Below are 23,233 nucleotides of genomic sequence, written 5' to 3' on the forward strand. Positions count from 1 at the left end.
AGCTCTGGGGGGCAACTCTGGGGGGCAACTCTGGGGGGCAGCTCTGGGGGGCAGCTCTGGGGGGCAGCTCTGGAGGGCAGCTCTGGGGGGCAACTCTGGGGGGCAACTCTGGGGGGCAACTCTGGGGGCAGCTCTGGGGGTCCCGCACCCCTCCAGTCCAACCCTGGATATTAGTGTTACACTATGGCTAGTCACCCAAGGTAGCGCAGGTTTAACCCCATGGGCCATCTCCCTCTGCCAGTCCCATGCCCGGGGAGATCTAGTGCCAGTCCCATGCCCGGGGAGATCTAGTGCCAGTCCCATGCCCAGGGGGATCTAGTGCCAGTCCCATGCCCGGGGAGATCTAGTGCCAGTCCCATGCCCGGGGAGATCTAGTGCCAGTCCCATGCCCAGGGGGATCTAGTGCCAGTCCCATGCCCGGGGAGATCTAGTGCCAGTCCTATGCCCGGGGAGATCTAGTGCCAGTCCCATGCCCGGGGATTGGCAGTCCATGCCGGGCGGGGCCGGGAGATCTAGTGCCAGTCCCATGCCCGGGGGGATCTAGTGCCAGTCCCCATGCCCGGGGAGATCTAGTGCCAGTCCTATGCCCGGGGAGATCTAGTGCCAGTCCCATGCCCGGGGAGATCTAGTGCCAGTCCCATGCCCTGGGAGATCTAGTGCCAGTCCCATGCCCGGGGAGATCTAGTGCCAGTCCCATGCCCGGGGAGATCTAGTGCCAGTCCTATGCCCGGGGAGATCTAGTGCCAGTCCCATGCCCGGGGAGATCTAGTGCCAGTCCCATGCCCGGGGAGATCTAGTGCCAGTCCCACGCCCGGGGAGCTCTAGTGCCAGTCCCACGCCCGGGGAGATCTAGTACCAGTCCCATGCCCGGGGAGATCTAGTGCCAGCCCCATGCCCGGGGAGATCTAGTGCCAGTCCCATGCCCGGGGGGATCTAGTGCCAGCCCCATGCCCGGGGAGATCTAGTGCCAGTCCCATGCCCGGGGAGATCTAGTGCCAGTCCCATGCCCGGGGGAGATCTAGTACCAGTCCCATGCCCGGGGAGATCTAGTGCCAGTCCCATGCCCGGGGAGATCTAGTGCCAGTCCCATGCCCGGGGGGATCTAGTGCCAGCCCCATGCCCGGGGAGATCTAGTGCCAGTCCCATGCCCGGGGGAGATCTAGTGCCAGATACCCTAGTGGCCCCTGGGCCCCGTACAGCCCCCTGAATATTACATTTGGGGCCCAGGTAAGGAATGGACCGGCCCAGTTACCCCTCCCCTGATGGCTGTGCCCCTCCCCAAGTCCCTCTATTCCCTGATATTGGTGCAAAGGGTGAGTGTGTAACCCCCCCGCGTGCCACTTCTGCCCCCACGGCTCACTCAGTGCTCCTCAGCCAATAAGGGGGCTTCCAGCAGTCAGGTGGGGATCTCTGGCTATTTATTGTGCCACGGGGGCAGGAGGCTGAGTGTGCGCGGCGTGTGATACAGTCTGTAGTGCAACACTCACACTCAGGGTCATCAGTGGCCTGAAAGGGACAGAAGAGCCACAATTATTACCCAAGCGCAAGTATCCACACACTAACGCACAAGCGCCCAGCCAGCTCACTAACGCACCCTCCCAGCTCACTAACGCACACTCCCAGCTCACTAACGCACCCTCCCAGCTCACTAACGCACAAGCGCCCAGCCAGCTCACTAACGCACCCTCCCAGCTCACTAACGCACACTCCCAGCTCACTAACGCACACTCCCAGCTCACTAACGCACACTCCCAGCTCACTAACGCACAAGTGCCCAGCCAGCTCACTAACGCACACTCCCAGCTCACTAACGCACACTCCCAGCTCACTAACGCACACTCCCAGCTCACTAACGCACAAGCGCCCAGCCAGCTCACTAACGCCCACTCCCAGCTCACTAACGCACAAGCGCCCAGCCAACTCACTAACGCACACTCCCAGCTCACTAACGCACAAGCGCCCAGCCAGCTCACTAACGCACACTCCCAGCTCACTAACGCACACTCCCAGCTCACTAACGCACACTCCCCAAGCCATGCCCTGAATATATTACAGACACTCTGCAGGCCCCGCCCCACATATAATACAAACACTCCCTAGGCCCCGCCCCACATATAATACAGATACTCCCCAGGCCCCGCCCCACATATAATACAGACACTCCCCAGGCCCCGCCCCACATATAATACAGACACTCCCCAGGCTCCGCCCCACATATAATACAGACACTCCCCAGGCCCCGCCCCACATATAATACAGACACTCCCCAGGCCCCGCTCCCACATATAATACAGACACTCCCGAGGCCCCGCCCCACATATAATACAGACACTTCCCCAGGCCCCGCCCCACATATAATACAGACACTCCCCAGGCCCGCCCCACATATAATACAGACACTCCCCAGGCCCCGCCCCACATATAATACAAACACTCCCTAGGCCGCGCCCCACATATAATACAGACTCTCCCGAGGCCCCGCCCCACATATAATACAGACACTCCCCAGGCCCCGCCCCACATATAATACAGACACTCCCCAGGCCCCACCCCACATATAATACAGACACTCCCCAGGCCCCGCTCCCACATATAATACAGACACTCCCCAGGCCCCGCCCCACATATAATACAGACACTCCCAGGCCCCACCCCACATATAATACAGACACTCCCCAGGCCCCGCCCCACATATAATACAGACACTCCCCAGGCCCCTCCCCACATATAATACAGACACTCCCCAGGCCCCACCCCACATATAATACAGACACTCCCCAGGCCCCGCCCCACATATAATACAGACACTCCCCAGGCCCCGCCCCACATATAATACAGACACTCCCCAGGCCCCGCCCCACATATAATACAGACACTCCCCAGGCCCCACCCCACATATAATACAGACACTCCCCAGGCCCCACCCCACATATAATACAGACACTCCCCAGGCCCCGCCCCACATATAATACAGACACTCCCAGGCCCCGCCCCACATATAATACAGACACTCCCCAGGGCCCCACCCCACATATAATACAGACACTCCCCAGGCCCCACCCCACATATAATACAGACACTCCCCAGGCCCCGCCCCACATATAATACAGACACTCCCCAGGCCCCGCCCCACATATAATACAGACACTCCCCAGGCCCCGCCCCACATATAATACAGACACTCCCCAGGCCCCGCCCCACATATAATACAGACACTCCCCAGGCCCCACCAGGTGCCAGGGGATTAGAGGAGGAGCTTGGGGGGACCTGGGATGTATCGGAGCCACTAGGGTCCGATTCACAGATAAACTCTAGCAGCAGAACCTTGCATTGTGGCCAAACCCCGCCTGTTGCACCATGACTCCGCCCCCTCCCATAATCACTCTGCCCCTAAATGTCATCTGCCCTAACCCTGATGTCATCTGTCTGGCCCTTCCCTAGGAGGCACCCGGGGCAGAAAGACAAGTTGGGGGTATTTTACTGGCTAGTGAAACACCGGGCTGGAGGCACCCTAGGGTGACAGAGACTTCTGGGTGCTCAGATGTGGTCGTGCCTCTGGGGGCAGGTAGGCAGGGCAGAAATACAGGAGGGGCACAAGGGTAGAAATAACCTGGGGTCTGTGTATCTCTCACCTTCTGTAGGTTCTGTCCGATCTTCCTCCCCAACAGTCTCTGTCTCTTCTGTATCAATGGCTTCTTCTTCTTCCTGCCCTGAGGCACCTGACACAGAAGGGCAGCCATGTTGGTTCTACTGACTCCTTTCTGCCCACCCTCCCTCCCTGTAATGGGGGTTTTGTTACCCTCCCCCCCAGTACCAACCCTTTGCTATGGGCCCTAACACCTCTGCTGGGGGGCTAACAATGGGAGAGAGGCTGGGGGGCTGCAGAGTGGGAATGAGGCTGGGGCTGGGGAAGGGCTGGGGCTGCCGAGTGGGAATGAGGCTGGGGGGCTGCCGAGCGGGAATGAGGCTGCGGGGCTGCCGAGCGGAATGAGGCTTGGGGGCTGCCGAGCGCGGGAAATGAGGCTGGGGGGCTGCAGAGCGGGAATGAGGCTGGGGGGCTGCCGAGCGGGAATGAGGCTGGGGGGCTGCCGAGCGGGAATGAGGCTGGGGGGCTGCCGAGCGGGAATGAGGCTGGGGGGCTGCAGAGCGGGAATGAGGCTGGGGGGCTGCAGAGCGGGAATGAGGCTGGGGGGCTGCCCGAAGTGGGAAAGAGACTGGGGGGTGCAGAGTGGGAATGAGACTGGCGGGGCTGCCGAGTGGGAATGAGGCTGGGGGGCTGCCGAGTGGGAATGAGGCTGGGGGGCTGCCGAGTGGGAATGAGGCTGGGGGGCTGCAGAGTGGGAATGACTGCAGAGTGGGAATGAGACTGGGGGGCTGCCGAGTGGGAAGGATGGGGCTGCGAGGGTTGGGTAGTGGAGTGGGAATGAGACTGGGGGCTCGTCGCCGAGTGGGAATGAGACTGGGGGCTGCCGAGTGGGAATGAGACTGGGGGGCTGCCGAGTGGGAATGAGGCTGGGGGGCTGCAGAGTGGGAATGAGGCTGGGGGGCTGCCAGTGGGAATGAGGCTGGGGGGCTGCCGAGTGGGAATGAGCCTGGGGGGCTGCAGAGTGGGAATGAGGCTGGAGGGCTGCAGAGTGGGAATGAGGCTGGGGGGCCGCAGAGTGGGAATGAGGCTGGGGGGCCGCAGAGTGGGAATGAGGCTGGGGGGCCGCAGAGTGGGAATGAGGCTGGGGGGCTGCCCAGTGGGAATGAGACTGGGGGGCTGCCGAGTGGGAATGAGGCTGGGGGGCTGCCGAGTGGGAATGAGGCTGGGGGGCTGCCCAGTGGGAATGAGACTGGGGGGCTGCAGAGTGGGAATGAGGCTGGGGGGCTGCAGATGGGAGAAGGGAGGTAGGAGACTGGAATGTTTCTCCCTACTGCTTGTCTGACCCCAACTCTACTGCCCCCTAGTGATGGGATATTGCCCCACCTGACTGGAAATCAATGGTTCGTAGCATCTCTGAGACATAATCCACATTGACGGAGAAATGGTCCATATTCTCATATCCGGGCTCCGGGCGGTCAATGGTGGAGACCTTGGACATCTCTGTGATCCTGTATTAATGGAGCAAATATAGAGCTTAGTGTGGAACCCAGTAATGTGAGTGTGAGTGTGAGTGAGTGTTGCGCCCTAGCTATCTCTGTAGGCCCTGGCATTCCCAGTACCCAGAGGCACAAACAGCCCCCCCCAGCCCAATAAATAGTGACTGTCTGTGGCCACCTTTACAGCCCCCCTGGCATTCCCAGTACCCAGAGGCACAAACAGCCCCCCCCCAGCCCAATAAATAGTGGACTGTCTGGTGGCCACCATTACAGGCCCCCCCTTGGCATTCCCCAGTACCAGAGGCACAAACCAGCCCCCCGCAGCCCCAATAAAAAGTGACTGTCTGTGGCACCTTATCAGCCCCCCCTGGCATTCCCAGTACCCAGAGGCACAAACAGCCCCCCCCCAGCCCAATAAATAGTGACTGTCTGTGGCACCTTACAGCCCCCCCTGGCATTCCCAGTACCCAGAGCACAAACAGCCCCCCCAGCCAATAAATAGTGACTGTCTGTGGCACCTTACAGCCCCCCCCCGTGGCATTCCCAGTACCCCAGAGGCACAAAACAGCCCCCCCAGCCCAATAAATAGTGACTGTCTGTGGCACCTTACAGCCCCCCTGGCATTCCCAGTACCCAGAGGCACAAACAGCCCCCCCCAGCCAATAAATAGTGACTGTCTGTGGCACCTTACAGCCCCCTGGCATTCCCAGTACCCAGAGGCACAAACAGCCCCCCCAGCCCAATAAATAGTGGGACTGTTCTGTTGGGCACCTTACAGCCCCCCTGGCATTCCAGTACCCAGAGGCACAACAGCCCCCCCCAGCCCAATAATAGTGACTGTCTGTGGCACTTACAGCCCCCCTGGCATTCCCAGTACCCAGAGGCACAACAGCCCCCCCCAGCCAATAAATAGTGACTGCTGTGGCACCTTACAGCCCCCCTGGCATTCCCAGTACCCAGAGGCACAAACAGCCCCCCCCCAGCCCAATAAATAGTGACTGTCTGTGGCACCTTACAGCCCCCCTGGCATTCCCAGTACCCAGAGGCACAAACAGCCCCCCCGGCCCAATAAATAGTGACTGTCTGTGGCACCTTACAGCCCCCCCCCCCATGGCATTCCCAGTACCCAGAGGCACAAACAGCCCCCCCCCCGCCCAATAAATAGTGACTGTCTGTGGCACCTTACAGCCCCCCTGGCATTCCCAGTACCCAGAGGCACAAACAGCCCCCCAGCCCAATAAATAGTGACTGTCTGTGGCACCTTACAGCCCCCCCCCCCCCCCGCCCAATAAATAGTGACTGTCTGTGGCACCTTACAGCCCCCCCCCCCCCAGCCCAATAAATAGTGACTGTCTGGTGCACCTTACAGCCCCCCCCCCCCAGCCCAATAAATAGTGACTGTCTGTGGCACCTTACAGCCCCCCTGGCATTCCCAGTACCCAGAGGCACAAACAGCCCCCCAGCCCAATAAATAGTGACTGTCTGTGGCACCTTACAGCCCCCCTGGCATTCCCAGTACCCAGAGGCACAAACAGCCCCCCCCAGCCCAATAAATAGTGACTGTCTGTGGCACCTTACAGCCCCCCCCCGGCATTCCCAGTACCAGAGGCACAAACAGCCCCCCCGCCCAATAAATAGTGACTGTCTGTGGCACCTTACAGCCCCACCCCCCCGGCATTCCCAGTACCCAGAGGCACAAACAGCCCCCCCAGCCCAATAAATAGTGACTGTCTGTGGCACCTTACAGCCCCCCTGCATTCCCAGTACCCAGAGGCACAAACAGCCCCCCCAGCCCAATAAATAGTGACTGTCTGTGGCACCTTACAGCCTCCCCCCTGGCATTCCCAGTACCCAGAGGCACAAACAGCCCCAGCCCAATAAATAGTGACTGTCTGTGGCACCTTACAGCCCCCCTGGCATTCCCAGTTACCCAGAGGCACAACAGCCCCCCCAGCCAATAAATAGTGACTGTCTGTGGCACCTTACAGCCCCCCCCCCGGGCTCCCAGTACCCAGAGGCACAAACAGCCCCCCCAGCCCAATAAATAGCTGACTGTCTGTGGCACCTTACAGCCCCCCCCGGCATTCCCAGTACCCAGAGGCACAAACAGCCCCCCCAGCCCAATAAATAGTGACTGTCTGTGACCATTACGCCCCCTGGCATTCCCAGTACCCAGAGGCACAAACAGCCCCCCCAGCCCAATAAATAGTGACTGTCTGTGGCACCTTACAGCCCCCCTGGCATTCCCAGTACCCAGAGGCACAAACAGCCCCCCCAGCCCAATAAATAGTGACTGTCTGTGGCACCTTACAGCCCCCCTGGCATTCCATGTACCCAGAGGCACAAACAGCCCCCCCAGCCCAATAAATAGTGACTGTCTGTGGCACCTTACAGCCCCCCTGGCATTCCCAGTACCCAGAGGCACAAACAGCCCCCCCCAGCCCAATAAATAGTGACTGTCTGTGGCACCTTACAGCCCCCCTGGCATTCCCAGTACCAGAGGCACAAACAGCCCCCCCCCAGCCCAATAAATAGTGACTGTCTGTGGCACCTTACAGCAGCCCCCGGCATTCCCAGTACCCAGAGGCACAAACAGCCCCCCCCAGCCATAAATAGTGACTGTCTGTGGCACCTTACAGCCCCCCCGGCATTCCCAGTACCCAGAGGCACAAACAGCCCCGCCCCAGCCCAATAAATAGTGACTGTCTGTGGCACCTTACAGCCCCCCCCGGGCACATTCCCAGTACCCAGAGGCACAAACAGCCCCCCCAGCCCAATAAATAGTGACTGTCTGTGGCACCTTACAGCCCCCCTGGCATTCCCAGTACCCAGAGGCACAACAGCCCCCCCCAGCCCAATAAATAGTGACTGTCTGTGGCACCTTACAGCCCCCCCGGCATTCCAGTACCCAGAGGCACAAACAGCCCCCCCCCAGCCCAATAATAGTGACTGTCTGTGGCACCTTACAGCCCCCCTGGCATTCCCAGTACCCAGAGGCACAAACACCCCCCCCAGCCCAATAAATAGTGACTGTCTGTGGCACCTTACAGCCCCCCGGCATTCCCAGTACCCAGAGGCACACAACCCCCCCCAGCCCAATAAATAGTGACTGTCTGTGGCACCTTACAGCCCCCCCGGCATTCCCAGTACCCAGAGGCACAAACAGCCCCCCCCCAGCCCAATAAATAGTGACTGTCTGTGGCACCTTACAGCCCCCCTGGCATTCCCAGTACCCAGAGGCACACACCCCCCCCCCAGCCCAATAAATAGGACTGTCTGTGGCACCTTACAGCCCCCCGGCATTCCCAGTACCCAGAGGCACAAACAGCCCCCCCCCAGCCCATTAAATAGTGACTGTCTGTGGCACCTTACAGCCCCCCTGGCATTCCCAGTACCCAGAGGCACAAACAGCCCCCCCCCAGCCCAATAAATAGTGACTGTCTGTGGCACCTACCCCCCCGGCATTCCCAGTACCCAGAGGCACAAACAGCCCCCCCCCAGCCCAATAAATAGTGACTGTCTGTGGCACCTTACAGCCCCCGGCATTCCCAGTACCCAGAGGCACAAACAGCCCCCCCCCGTCTGTGGCACCTTACAGCCCCCCGGCATTCCCAGTACCCAGAGGCACAAACAGCCCCCCCGCCCCAATAAATAGTGACTGTCTGTGTGGCACCTTACAGCCCCCCCCGGCAATTCCAGTACCCAGAGGCACAAACAGCCCCCCAGCCCCCAATAGATAGTGACTGTCTGTGGCACCTTACAAACCCCCCGGCATTCCCAGTACCCAGAGGCACAAACAGCCCCCCCCCCAGCCCAATAAATAGTGAGTGTCTGTGGCACCTTACAGGCCCCCTGGCATTCCCAGTACCCAGAGGCACAAACAGCCCCCCCCAGCCCAATAAATAGTGAAGGGGGGTGTCTGTGGCACCTTACAGCCCCCTGCATTCCCAGTACCAGAGGCACAAACAGCCCCCCACCAGCCCATAAATAGTGACTCTGTGGCACCTACAGCCCCCTGGCATTCCAGTACCCAGAGGCACAAACAGCCCCCACCCAGCCCAATAAATAGTGACTGTCTGTGGCACCTTACAGCCCCCCCGGCATCCCGTACCCAGAGGCACAACGCCCCCCAGCCCCAATAATAGTGAGTGTCTGTGGCACCTTACAGCCCCCCCGGATTCCCAGTACCCAGAGACACAAACAGCCCCCCCCCCAGCCCAATAAATAGTGACTGTGGCACCTTACAGCCCCCCGGCATTCCCAGTACCCAGAGGCACAAACAGCCCCCCCAGCCCAAAAATAGTGAGTGTCTGTGGCACCTTACAGCCCCCCTGGCTTCCCAGTACCCAGAGGCACAAACAGCCCCCCCCCAGCCCAACAAATAGTGACTGTCTGTGGCACCTTACAGCCCCCCCTGGCATTCCCAGTTACCCAGAGGCACAAACAGCCCCAACGCAGCCCAATAAATAGTGACTGTCTGTGGCACCTTACCAGCCCCCCTGGCATTCCCAGTACCCAGAGGCACAAACACCCCCCCCCTCCCAGCCCAATAAATAGTGACTGTCTGTGGCACCTTACAGCCCCCCCTGGCATTCCCAGTACCCAGAGCACAAACAGCCCCCCCCAGCCAAATAAATAGTGACTGTCTGTGGCACCTTACAGCCCCCCTGGCATTCCCAGTACCCAGAGGCACAAACACCCCCCAGCCCAATAAATAGTGACTGTCTGTGGCACCTTACAGCCCCCCTGGCATTCCAAGTACCCAGAGGCACAAACAGCCCCCCCAGCCCAATAAATAGTGACTGTCTGTGGCACCTTACAGCCCCCCCGGCATTCCCAGTACCCGAGGGCACAAACAGCCCCCCCCCAGCCAATAAATAGTGACTGTCTGCTGGCACCTTACAGCCCCCCTGGCATTCCCAGGTACCCAGAGGCACAAACAGCCCCCAGCCCATAACTAGTGACCTGTGGCACCAGCCCCCCTGGCATTCCCAGTACCCAGAGGCACAAACAGCCCCCCCAGCCCAATAAATAGTGAGTGTGTCTGTGGCACCTTACAGCCCCCCTGCGATTCCCAGTACCCAGAGGCACAAACAGCCCCCCCCCCAGCCCAATAAATAGTGAACCTGTCTGTGGCACCTTACAGCCCCTGGCATTCCCAGTACCAGAGACACAAACAGGCCCCCCCCCCAGCCCAATAAATAGTGACTGTGGCACCTTACAGCCCCCCTGGCATTCCAGTACCCAGAGACAAACAGCCCCCCCCAGGCCAATAAATAGTGACTGTCTGTGGCACCTTACAGCCCCCCTTGGCATTTCCAGTACCCAGAGGCACCAAACAGCCCCCCAGCCCAATTAAATAGTGAGTGTCTGTGGCACGCTTACGGCCCCCCTGGCATTCCCAGTCCAGAGACACAAACAGCCCCCCCCAAGCCCAATAAATAGTGACTGTGGCACCTTACAGCCCCCCTGGCATTTCCCAGTACCCAGAGGCACAAACAGCCCCCCCCCAGCCCAATAAATAGTGACGTCTGTGCACCTTACAGCCCCCTGGCATTCCAGTACCCAGAGGCACAAACAGCCCCCCCCAGCCCAATAAATAGTGACTGTCTGTGGCACCTTACAGCCCCCCTGGCATTCCCAGTACCCAGAGGCACAAAGCCCGGGACCCCCAGCCCAATAAATAGTGACTGTCTGTGGCACCTTACAGCCCCCCCGGCATTCCAGTACCCAGAGGCACAAACAGCCCCCCAGCCCAAATTAAATAGTGAGTGTGTGGCACCTTACAGCCCCCCTGGCATTCCCAGTACCCAGAGGCACAAACAGCCCCCCCAGCCCAATAAAATAGTGACTGTCTGTGGCACCTTACAGCCCCCCTGGCATTCCAAGTACCCAGAGGCACAAACAGCCCCCCCAGCCAATAATCAGTGACTGCCTCTGTGGCACCTTACAGCCCCCCTGGCATCCAGTACCCAGAGGCAACAAAACGCCCCCCCCCCAGCCCATTTTAAAATAGTGACTGTCTGTGGCACCTTACAGCCCCCCTGGCATTCCCAGTACCCAGAGGCACAAACAGCCCCCCCAGCCCAATAAATTGTGACTGTCTGTGGCACCTTACAGCCCTGGCATTCCCAGTACCCAGAGGCACAAACAGCCCCGCCCCCAGCCAATAAATAGTGACTGTCTGTGGCAACTTACAGCCCCGACCCGGCATTCCCAGTACCCGAGGCACAAACAAGCCCCCCAGCCCAATAAATAGTGACTGTCTGTGGCACCTTACAGCCCCCCCGCATTCCATACCCACGAGGCACAAACAGCACCCCCCCCAGTCCCAATAAATAGTGACTGTCTGTGGCACCTTACAGCCCCCCTGGCATTCCCAGTACCCAGAGCACAAACAGCCCCCCCCCCAGCCCAATAAATAGTGACTGTCTGTGGCACCTTACAGCCCCCCGGCGGCATCCCAGTACCCAGAGGCACAAACAGCCCCCCCCCCAGCCCAATAAATAGTGACTGTCTGTGGCACCTTACAGCCCCCCCTGCCAGTTGGGGCCTGGGGGGGTGGGGCTACTGAGTGGGTGCAGACACCCCGGGCAAAGTAAAGAAGAGACAGTTGAAACTCACTTCTTGATCAGCTCCTTGGCATTCTGTGAGAGAGAGGAGAGACAAAGCTTTGTGAGAAACTCGGCACTCATGTAGGTACAAATTCTACCCCCTGTGTCACTCTCTGTTCTACCTGCACCTAGAATTATACAGGCACCCCATAAATATGCCTGCTTAGTTACAGGGAACAGGGAGAAGGTACAGAGAAACACAACTAAATGCATTAAGGGAGCTGATCATTTTATTGGCATTGACACTATGTATTTCCTGAGGTCAAATGTGATGCCCCTCCCAGCAACAAAACCAGATATTGGGCCAATACAGACACCGTCTAAACTACATTCATTGGTGGGGAGGAAAGGGGATCTCACCATCAGCATAGGAAGGGGTTCCTTACTGTAAGGGCAGTCAGGTTATGGGGTTCCCTACCCAGAGAGGGGGAATGAGTGATACATTGGGGGTGGGGAGGAAAGGGGATCTCACCATCAGCATAGGAAGGGGTTCCTTACTGTAAGGGCAGTCAGGTTATGGGATTTCGCCTCAGAGAGGGGAATGAGTGATACATTGGGGGTGGGGAGGAAAGGGGATCTCCATCAGCATAGGAAGGGGTTCCTTACTGTAAGGGCAGTCAGGTTATGGGGTTCCCTACCAGAGAGGGGAAATGAGTGATACATTGGGGGTGGGGAGGAAGGGGATCTCACATTCAGCATAGGAAGGGGTTCCTTACTGTTTTAAGGGCAGTCAGGTTATGGGATTCCCTACCCGAGAGGGGGATGAGTGATACATTGGGGGGGGAGGAATGGGGATCTCACCATCAGCATAGGAAGGGGTTCCTTACTGTAAGGGCAGTCAGGTTATGGGGTTCCCTACCAAGAGAGGGAATGAGTGATACATTGGGGGGGAGGAAGGGATCTCACATCAGCATAGGAAGGAGTCCTTACTGTAAGGGCAGTCAGGTTATGGGGTTCCCTACCCAGAGAGGGGGAATGAGTGATACATTGGGGGGGAGGAAAGGGGATCTCACCATCAGCATAGGAAGGGGTTCCTTACTGTAAGGGCAGTCAGGTTATGGGGTTCCCTACCCAGAGAGGGGGGAATGAGTGATACATTGGGGGTGGGGAGGAAAGGGGATCTCACCATCAGCATAGGAAGGGGTTCCTTACTGTAAGGGCAGTCAGGTTATGGGGTTCCCTACCAAGAGAGGGGGGAATGAGTGATACATTGGGCGGTGGGGAGGAATGGGGATCTCACTATCAGCATAGGAAGGGGTTCCTTACTGTAAGGGCAGTCAGGTTATGGGGTTCCTACCCAGAGAGGGGGAATGAGTGATACATTGGGGGTGGGGAGGAAAGGGGATCTCACCATCAGCATAGGAAGGGGTTCCTTACTGTAAGGGCAGTCAGGTTATGGGGTTCCCTACCCAGAGAGGGGAATGAGTGATACATTGGGGGTGGGGAGGAAAGGGGATCTCACCAATCAGCATAGGAAGGGGTTCCTTACTGTAAGGGCAGTCAGGTTATGGGGTTCCCTACCAAGAGAGGGGGAATGGAGTGATACATTGAAGGTGGGGAGGAAAGGGGATCTCACCATCAGCATAGGAAGGGTTCCTTACTGTAAGGGCAGTCAGGTTATGGGTTCCCTACCAAGAGAGGGGGGATGAGTGATACATTGGGGGTGGGAGGAAAGGGGATCTCACCATCAGCATAGGAAGGGGTTCCTTACTGTAAGGGGCAGTCAGGTTATGGGGTTCCCTACCAAGAGAGGGGGAATGAGTGATACATTGGGGGTGGGGAGGAAAGGGGATCTCACCATCAGCATAGGAAGGGGTTCCTTACTGTAAGGGCAGTCAGGTTATGGGGTTCCCTACCAAGAGAGGGGGAATGAGTGATACATTGGGGGTGGGGAGGAATGGGGATCTCACCATCAGCATAGGAGGGGCTCTGTACCTGCAGGAAGGCTGCCATTTGTGGCTCCTCCATGGACTGAATGGAAGACTCTACCAGTTTGGAGGTGCCCTCTAGGTGGTCCCCATGCTTGCGGATGAGCCCCCGCACACACTGCAGTTTCTCCTCCTGTTGCCGGGTAACCACTTGCAGCAGTTCCTTCTTGCGCTCCTCCAGGATGTTATAGAGGGAGTCGAAGCGTTGGCTGAGGAGCTGCTTCTGCCGGCGGCTGTTATCCTGCAGGGGATTGGGCACAAGGTACCGTCACAGCTCTGCCATTAGTAATCATGGGTACGCAGGCCCCTCCCCCAGGGAGCCCCAGTTAGTAGCACATTGGTCCTGTAGGGCACCCTGAGAGGCGAACCCTGCCAAATACAAATGGGTCCCCAAAGAAAAGAGCCCCCCTCTGATCCCTCCTCATCTGAAAACACCCCCATTATGCATCTCCCACACTGACTCCACCCACTCTATTACAAACCCCGCCCTGCCCATGGGGCCCTCAGACTCACCTCGATGCTCTTGCAGATCTCCTCCATCTGGGAGATGATCGCCTGGATCCGGTCGTTTCCTGCCACCAGCATGGCAATGCCGTCACTCAGCTCACTCTGGGGGTACAGCAATATCAGGTGACCCCACATTCCCCACTACATTTTGCATCAATAAGATCACTGTGATTGGCTGAGTTGAAGCTGATCCCCAATGTAGTGCCCTATGATTGGCTCCAGCATGAGGTTAATGATATAGGGCCCCAAACCCCTCCCATTCCCCGCCCCCTGGTACCTTCTGTCGTTTGTAGATGTTGGAGAGAGGGGCCACCTCGCAGTCTTTATGGGCCCCAAACACTTTGCACATAGAGCAGGTCGGTACCTCGCAGCTCAGGCAGTAGATGTTGATCTTCTCATCCTCATGTTCCTCACACATGAGGTGCTGCTCAGATTTGGGGTTCATGGGCCTAGGCAGGGGGGGAATACAGTTCAGAAAGGATTTGGTGCTGGTTTGCCCTTCTATGTAGTGACTACTCTTTACCCTACAGGGCTTAATCTTTATGCGTATGGTCTACTGGGAGTTAAGTTGGCTTGAGCCTTCCCTCGGGGGTGTTGCCCCGCTCCTCAGGGTGACTGGGGGGGCTCTCCCTGTCTATCCTTGGCTTGAGCCTTCCCTCGGGGGTGTTGCCCCGCTCCTCAGGGTGACTGGGGGGGCTCTCCCTGTCTATCTTGCTTGAGCCTTCCCTCGGGGGTGTTGCCCCGCTCCTCAGGGTGACTGGGGGGGCTCCTCCCTGTCTATCCTTGGCTTGAGCCTTCCCTCGGGGTGTTGCCCCGCTCCTCAGGGTGACTGGGGGGGCTCTCCCTGTCTATCCTTGGCTTGAGCCTTCCCTCGGGGGTGTTGCCCCGCTCCTCAGGGTGACTGGGGGGGCTCTCCCTGTCTATCCTTGGCTTGAGCCTTCCCTCGGGGTGTTGCCCCGCTCCTCAGGGTGACTGGGGGGGGGGCTCTCCCTGTCTATCCTTGGCTTGAGCCTTCCCTCGGGGGTGTTGCCCCGCTCCTCAGGGTGACTGGGGGGGCTCTCCCTGTCTATCCTTGGCTTGAGCCTTCCCTCGGGGTGTTGCCCCGCTCCTCAGGGGTGACTGGGGGGGGGGCTCTCCCTGTCTATCCTTGGCTTGAGCCTTCCCTCGGGGGTGTTTGCTCTGCTCCTCAGGGTGAACTGGGGGGGCTCTCCTGTCTATCCTTGGCTTGAGCCTTCCCTCGGGGTGTTGCCCCGCTCCTCAGGGTGACTGGGGGGGGGCTCTCCCTGTCTATCCTTGGCTTGAGCCTTCCCTCGGGGGTGTTGCTCTGCTCCTCAGGGTGACTGGGGGGGCTCTCCCTGTCTATCCTTGGTTTGAGCCTTCCCTCGGGGGTGTTGCCCCCGCTCCTCAGGGTGACTGGGGGGGGCTCTCCCTGTCTATCCTTGGCTTGAGCCTTCCCTCGGGGGTGTTGCCCCGCTCCTCAGGGTGACTGGGGGGGCTCTCCCTGTCTATCCTTGCTTGAGCCTTCCTCGGGGTGTTGCCCCGCTCCTCAGGGTGACTGGGGGGGCTCTCCCTGTCTATCCTTGGCTTGAGCCTTCCTCGGGGGTGTTGCCCACTCCTCAGGGTGACTGGGGGGGGCTCTCCCTGTCTATCCTTGGCTTGAGCCTTCCCTCGGGGTGTTGCCCCGCTCCTCAGGGTGACTGGGGGGGCTCTCCCTGTCTATCCTTGGCTTGAGCCTTCCCTCGGGGGTGTTGCCCCGCTCCTCAGGGTGACTGGGGGGGCTCTCCCCTGTCTATCCTTGGCTTGAGCTTCCCTCGGGGGTGTTTGCCCCGTCCTCAGGGTGACTGGGGGGGCTCTCCCTGTCTATCCTTGGCTTGAGCCTTCCCTCGGGGTGTTGCCCCGCTCCTCAGGGTGACTGGGGGGGGCTCTCCCTGTCTATCCTTGGCTTGAGCCTTCCCTCGGGGGTGTTGCCCGCTCCTCAGGGTGACTGGGGGGCTCTCCCTGTCTATCCTTGGCTTGAGCCTTCCCTCGGGGGTGTTGCCCCGCTCCTCAGGGTGACTGGGGGGGCTCTCCCTGTCTATCCTTGGCTTGAGCCTTCCTCGGGGTGTTGCCCCGCTCCTCAGGGTGACTGGGGGGGCTCTCCCTGTCTATCCTTGGCTTGAGCCTTCCCTCGGGGTGTTGCCCCGCTCCTCAGGGTGACTGGGGGGCTCTCCCTGTCTATCCTTGGCTTGAGCTTCCTCGGGGGTGTTGCCCCGCTCCTCAGGGTGACTGGGGGGGGGGCTCTCCCTGTCTATCCTTGGCTTGAGCCTTCCCTCGGGGGTGTTGCCCCGCTCCTCAGGGTGACTGGGGGGCTCTCCCTGTCTATCCTTGGCTTGAGCCTTCCCTCGGGGTGTTGCCCCGCTCCTCAGGGTGACTGGGGGGGGGCTCTCCCTGTCTATCCTTGGCTTGAGCCTTCCTCGGGGGTGTTGCTCTGCTCCTCAGGGTGACTGGGGGGCTCTCCCTGTCTATCCTTGGCTTGAGCCTTCCCTCGGGGTGTTGCCCCGCTCCTCAGGGTGACTGGGGGGGGGCTCTCCCTGTCTATCCTTGGCTTGAGCCTTCCCTCGGGGTGTTGCTCTGCTCCTCAGGGTGACTGGGGGGGCTCTCCCTGTCTATCCTTGGTTGAGCCTTCCCTCGGGGGTGTTGCCCCGCTCCTCAGGGTGACTGGGGGGGCTCTCCCTGTCTATCCTTGGCTGAGCCTTCCCTCGGGGGTGTTGCCCCGCTCCTCAGGGTGACTGGGGGGGCTCTCCTGTCTATCCTTGGCTTGAGCCTTCCCTCGGGTGTTGCCCCGCTCCTCAGGGTGACTGGGGGGGCTCTCCCTGTCTATCCTTGGCTTGAGCCTTCCCTCGGGGTGTTGCCGCCACTCCTCAGGGTGACTGGGGGGGCTCTCCCTGTCTATCCTTGGCTTGAGCCTTCCCTCGGGGGTGTTGCCCCGCTCCTCAGGGTGACTGGGGGGGCTCTCCCTGTCTATCCTTGCTTGAGCCTTCCCTCGGGGGTGTTGCCCTCGCTCCTCAGGGTGACTGGGGGGCTCTCCCTGTCTATCCTTGGCTTGAGCCTTCCCCTTGGGGTGTTGCCCCGCCTCCTCAGGGTGACTGGGGGGGCTCTCCCTGTCTATCCTTGGCTTGAGCCTTCCCTCGGGGTGTTGCCCCGCTCCTCAGGGTGACTGGGGGGGCTCTCCCTGTCTATCCTTGGCTTGAGCCTTCCCTCGGGGTGTTGCCCCGCTCCTCAGGGTGACTGGGGGGGGGGCTTTCCCTGTCTATCCTTGGCTTGAGCCTTCCCTCGGGGGTGTTGCCTCACAAGGAGTAGTATCTACCTGTAACTATCTACCTGTAGGTACCTGGCCTTCCCGAAACACTTTGACTCGACAGGTTTGTTGTGTTTAACTCTTCTCCATCTGATTTTGGATAGGATAGAGGGAGACACAGGAAGAGGAGGAGCTTCGCAAGATCATTGAGGGGTTGTCCAGCCTCCAGAGAGGAGCTTAACTAGACTGACAGTATGGGCTTACGCAGAAGGGATTTACCAGGTAAGCCAATCTCCTTCTTACACAGTAAATGCCCCTTTCCTATGTACGTTATGCACCAATAAATGCCCCTGTCCCAATCCCACAGAACTTACCTGCTCGATTCCTGTTTGTAAATGTCAATGATATTTTCCACCAGTAGGTTCCTCTGTAGCCCGTACACCCCGTGTCTGTCCAGCACCACCTCATGGCGGCATGAAGGGCAGCGAAATCGCCCCCCTGAGGAGACAGTGCTGGATCCTCGTGACTGCCACAGAGGATTGGAGGCCTGGGGGCAGAAGGACACCAATTAGATTTTGCCCCCCTATATACAGAATAACATGCAGCACTTTACCACCAATGCTACATACAGAGGCCTTCTCCTGGGTTAATACATTAAAACCACTTCCAGACAAGAACCAACACCCAGTGCCAATTCTACCCTCAAATACACAGGGGCTTCAACAATAGTCCTACCTTGTTGTAGAGTTGTCACCCCTGCCGGATCAGAAAGCCTGGCAGGGGTGATGTCATGGGGGTGGAGATGAGGCGGGGCCTCGACAGCACGGCCATGCCATCATGGGGGCTATGACTCCTACTGAGTCTCCTACATATTGTTCCTCCTCCTACTGACTCTTCTCCATGTTGTTCCTCCTCCTACTGACTCTTCTCCATGTTGTTCCTCCTCCTACTGACTCTTCTCCATCTTGTTCCTCCTCCTACAGAGTCTCCTACATCTTGTTCCTCCCCCTACTGACTCTTCTCTATGTTGTTCCTCCTCCTACAGAGTCTCCTACATCTTGTTCCTCCCCCTACTGACTCTTCTCTATGTTGTTCCTCCTCCTACAGAGTCTCCTACATCTTGTTCCTCCCCCTACTGACTCTTCTCCATCTTGTTCCTCCTCCTACAGAGTCTCCTACATCTTGTTCCTCCCCCTACTGACTCTTCTCTATGTTGTTCCTCCTCCTACAGAGTCTCCTACATCTTGTTCCTCCCCCTACTGACTCTTCTCTATGTTGTTCCTCCTTACGGAGTCTCCTACATCTTGTTCCTCCCCCTACTGACTCTTCTCTATGTTGTTCCTCCTTACGGAGTCTCCTACATCTTGTTCCTCCCCCTACTGACTCTTCTCCATGTTGTTCCTCCTCCTACTGACTCTTCCCCATCTTGTTCCTCCTCCTTACGGAGTCTCCTACATCTTGTTCCTCCCCCTACTGACTATTCTCTATGTTGTTCCTCCTCCTACTGCGTCTCCTACATCTTGTTCCTCCCCCTACTGACTCTTCTCTATGTTGTTCCTCCTTACGGAGTCTCCTACATCTTGTTCCTCCCCCTACTGACTCTTCTCCATGTTGTTCCTCCTCCTACTGACTCTTCCCCATCTTGTTCCTCCTCCTTACGGAGTCTCCTACATCTTGTTCCTCCCCCTACTGACTATTCTCTATGTTGTTCCTCCTCCTTACGGAGTCTCCTACATCTTGTTCCTCCCCCTACTGACTATTCTCTATGTTGTTCCTCCTCCTACTGAGTCTCCTACATCTTGTTCCTCCCCCTACTGACTCTTCTCCATGTTGTTCCTCCTCCTTACGGAGTCTCCTACATCTTGTTCCTCCCCCTACTGACTATTCTCTATGTTGTTCCTCCTCCTACTGAGTCTCCTACATCTTGTTCCTCCCCCTACTGACTCTTTCCATGTTGTTCCTCCTCCTTACGGAGTCTCCTACATCTTGTTCCTCCCCCTACTGACTCTTCTCCATGTTGTTCCTCCTCCTTACGGAGTCTCCTACATCTTGTTCCTCCCCCTACTGACTCTTCTCCATGTTGTTCCTCCTCCTTACGGAGTCTCCTACATCTTGTTCCTCCCCCTACTGACTCTTCTCTATGTTGCTCTTCCTCCTACTGAGTCTCCTACATCTTGTTCCTCCCCCTACTGACTATTCTCTATGTTGTTCCTCCTCCTACTGAGTCTCCTACATCTTGTTCCTCCTCCTACTGACTCTTCTCTATGTTGTTCCTCCTCCTATGGAGTCTCCTACATCTTGTTCCTCCCCCTACTGACTATTCTCTATGTTGTTCCTCCTCCTACTGAGTCTCCTACATCTTGTTCCTCCTCCTACTGACTCTTCTCTATGTTGTTCCTCCTCCTTACGGAGTCTCCTACATCTTGTTCCTCCCCCTACTGACTATTCTCTATGTTGTTCCTCCTCCTACTGAGTCTCCTACATCTTGTTCCTCCCCCTACTGACTCTTTCCATGTTGTTCCTCCTCCTTACGGAGTCTCCTACATCTTGTTCCTCCCCCTACTGACTCTTCTCCATGTTGTTCCTCCTCCTTACGGAGTCTCCTACATCTTGTTCCTCCCCCTACTGACTCTTCTCCATGTTGTTCCTCCTCCTTACGGAGTCTCCTACATCTTGTTCCTCCCCCTACTGACTCTTCTCTATGTTGCTCTTCCTCCTACTGAGTCTCCTACATCTTGTTCCTCCCCCTACTGACTATTCTCTATGTTGTTCCTCCTCCTACTGAGTCTCCTACATCTTGTTCCTCCTCCTACTGACTCTTCTCTATGTTGTTCCTCCTCCTATGGAGTCTCCTACATCTTGTTCCTCCCCCTACTGACTCTTCTCTATGTTGTTCCTCCTCCTATGGAGTCTCCTACATCTTGTTCCTCCTCCTACTGACTCTTCTCTATGTTGTTCCTCCTCCTATGGAGTCTCCTACATCTTGTTCCTCCCCCTACTGACTCTTCTCTATGTTGTTCCTCCTCCTATGGAGTCTCCTACATCTTGTTCCTCCCCCTACTGACTCTTCTCTATGTTGTTCCTCCTCCTATGGAGTCTCCTACATCTTGTTCCTCCCCTACTGACTCTTCTCTATGTTGTTCCTCCTCCTATGGAGTCTCCTACATCTTGTTCCTCCCCCTACTGACTCTTCTCTATGTTGTTCCTCCTCCTATGGAGTCTCCTACATCTTGTTCCTCCCCCTACTGACTCTTCTCTATGTTGTTCCTCCTCCTATGGAGTCTCCTACATCTTGTTCCTTGTCTCTAATACAGGTGGGGGAGAGGTGCCATGAAGGAAAGGCAGGTTCTAGTTATAGGGAATTCAGTTACAGGGAAGGGCAAAGCATGACGGATGCCCCGGTGCCAGGAACTGACTGTTTATATTTATATAATTCTACTTTGGTTGCAGTTGGCACAAGGTTATTTATAAATAGATCCGGCATTGTATCACGGGGCCTATTTCCCACAGTGAGGGGGTCTGTGAATTCCAACAGCCAATGGAGGCCAACTGTATTCACTGGCCAATCAGAGGAGGCGACCAGTCAGAGTTTTCTGAGATAAAATAAAGAGGTTATGTTTTTTTCAATTGTGGTTGCTGGGGGGCAGTCATTAATGAGATCCCGGTACCTCCTGAGACACCTCCCTGAGATACCCCCCCAACAGTAAGAATGGCCCCTGTCCCATAGCGTTAGTGCCACACACAGGGGGTTAGACCAAGAGAGCCCCAGGGGGTACCTGGAAGATATCATTGGCACACTTTCGGCACAGGTTGTGCTGGCAGGGCAGGATCACCACGGGTTTGGTGAACATCTCCAGGCAGATGGGGCAGATGAGCTGCTTCTCCAGGTTGTCCATGGTCTGGGTGTCTCCGGCCAAAGGCTTGAAACCCACCGCAAAATTCATCCCCTCACAGGATGCTAGGAAGAAACAGGCAGCAAGATGTACTGGGGGTATATATGTGCCCCCCCAAGGGCCCCTCATCCCTAAATCCTCCCACCAACAGTACCACGTGCCCTCCCACCCACTCACAGAGGCCCCAGCACCCCACCCTGATCATGCTCACCCCCAGTCCCGCAACCTCACCCCCTGCCTTTCTAACCTGCGGGCACTGCCCCCAGTCCCACAACCTCACCCCCTGCCTCTCCAACCCGCGGGCACTGCCCCCAATCCCGCAACCTCACCCCCTACCTCTCTAACCCGCGGGCACTGCCCCCAGTCCCGCAACCTCACCCCCTGCCTCTCTAACCCGCGGGCACTGCCCCCAGTCCCACAACCTCACCCCCTGCCTCTCCAACCCGCGGGCACTGCCCCCAATCCCGCAACCTCACCCCCTGCCTCTCTAACCCGCGGGCACTGCCCCCAGTCCCGCAACCTCACCCCCTGCCTCTCTAACCCGCGGGCACTGCCCCCAGTCCCGCAACCTCACCCCCTGCCTCTCTAACCCGCGGGCACTGCCCCCAGTCCCACAACCTCACCCCCTGCCTCTCCAACCCGCGGGCACTGCCCCCAATCCCGCAACCTCACCCCCTGCCTCTCTAACCCGCGGGCACTGCCCCCAGTCCCGCAACCTCACCCCCTGCCTCTCTAACCGGCGGGCACTGCCCCCAGTCCCACAATCTCACCCCCTGCCGTTCTAACCCGCGGGCACTACTTCCAGTCCCACAACCTCACCCCCTGCCTCTCTAACCTGCGGGCACTGCCCCCAGTCCCACAACCTCACCCCCTGCCTCTCCAACCCACGGGCACTGCCCCCAGTCCCGCAACCTCACCCCCTGCCTCTCTAACCCGCGGGCACTGCCCCCAGTCCCACAACCTCACCCCCTGCCTCTCCAAACCACGGGCACTGCCCCCAGTCCCGCAACCTCACCCCCTGCCTCTCCAAACCACGGGCACTGCCCCCAGTCCCACAACCTCACCCCCTGCCTCTCCAAACCACGGGCACTGCCCCCAGTCCCGCAACCTCACCCCCTGCCTCTCCAAACCACGGGCACTGCCCCCAGCCCCACAACCTTAACCCCCAACACTTAGCAGCTTCCCCAGCCAAGGGGCCCTCAGGCTGATGCCACTGTGCCAGGCGCTTGGGGAGTGTGGGCAGTAGAGGGTAAGTTGCCCGGCCTGTCGGTCTCAGTTGAGTTTATCTTCTCTTGTATAGTTTTAAATAAAAAACATTAAAACCCTGCCCCCCCCCTCAATTCACACAACATCCCCAGTCCTGTGACCCCCCCCCCACAATATACCAAGCAACCCCCCCATCTAAACCCCTGAAAATTACTGTTCCCACCCAAAAACCCTGTAACAACCACCCAGACCCCCCAACCCAGCTGCCCCCCAAGTTCTGTGCCCCCCACTTACTGGTACTGGGTGTCCTGCCCTGAGCGCTCTCACAACTCTCTCCCCAAATGATACACAAACTGGGAGACTAAGTGTTGAGGCTCCGGTCACTTCCTCCTGCCCCCCCCCAATGATTAACCCTTCTGTGCCAGTGGCTGAGCAGCTAACAGAGCCCCTCGCACCAGGCTGTGCCCCCCCACTATCAGGCAGAGTTAATGCGACATGAGTGGAAGGGGGGCAGGGGGGCAGGGGGGCATTCCTGCTGTATATTTAGCTCAGGGATAAGGAGCGGGGGGGGGGGGGGGCAAGTCTGGGGTGCAGCTGTCACACACTCACTGAGCAGCTGATAGTGAGTCACACTCACACAATGACTCAGTAACAAAGGCACGCACCCCCCCCCCCACATACATATATATATATATATATACATACACACATGCACCCCCCCACCCC

The 23,233-nt window shown here is 58.1% G+C and overlaps 1 protein-coding gene across 1 annotated transcript; it reads right to left on the minus strand.

Annotated features, from left to right (window-relative positions):
• Positions 1-534: 534 nt before the first annotated feature.
• trim54 (tripartite motif containing 54) lies at positions 535-22,962 on the minus strand. The gene is made up of 10 exons (XM_031901942.1): positions 22,802-22,962; positions 21,185-21,366; positions 17,783-17,955; positions 14,409-14,580; positions 14,138-14,233; positions 13,632-13,865; positions 11,707-11,729; positions 4,970-5,094; positions 3,633-3,719; positions 535-1,506 (listed from the first exon to the last, which is right to left on the minus strand). The coding sequence occupies exons 2-10, from the start codon at positions 21,350-21,352 to the stop codon at positions 1,499-1,501; spliced, it is 1,086 nt and encodes a 361-aa protein (XP_031757802.1). The 5' UTR covers positions 21,353-21,366; positions 22,802-22,962; the 3' UTR covers positions 535-1,498.
• Between the last annotated feature and the right edge of the window lie 271 nt (positions 22,963-23,233).

Source organism: Xenopus tropicalis, chromosome 5, assembly GCF_000004195.4.
Source record: "Xenopus tropicalis strain Nigerian chromosome 5, UCB_Xtro_10.0, whole genome shotgun sequence".
NCBI classification, from domain to species: Eukaryota; Metazoa; Chordata; class Amphibia; order Anura; family Pipidae; genus Xenopus; species Xenopus tropicalis.

Bases quoted from the DNA above. Each gene is read 5' to 3' on its own strand.
- trim54 (XM_031901942.1), bottom strand. From the start codon at position 21,352: ATGAATTTTGCGGTGGGTTTCAAGCCTTTGGCCGGAGACACCCAGACC. The intron at 17,956-21,184 runs GTACCCCCTGGG...TTCTGCCCCCAG, and splicing joins GTGCCAATGATATCTTCCAG to GCCTCCAATCCTCTGTGGCA. The intron at 14,581-17,782 runs GTAAGTTCTGTG...CCCCCTGCCTAG, and splicing joins TACAAACAGGAATCGAGCAG to GCCCATGAACCCCAAATCTG.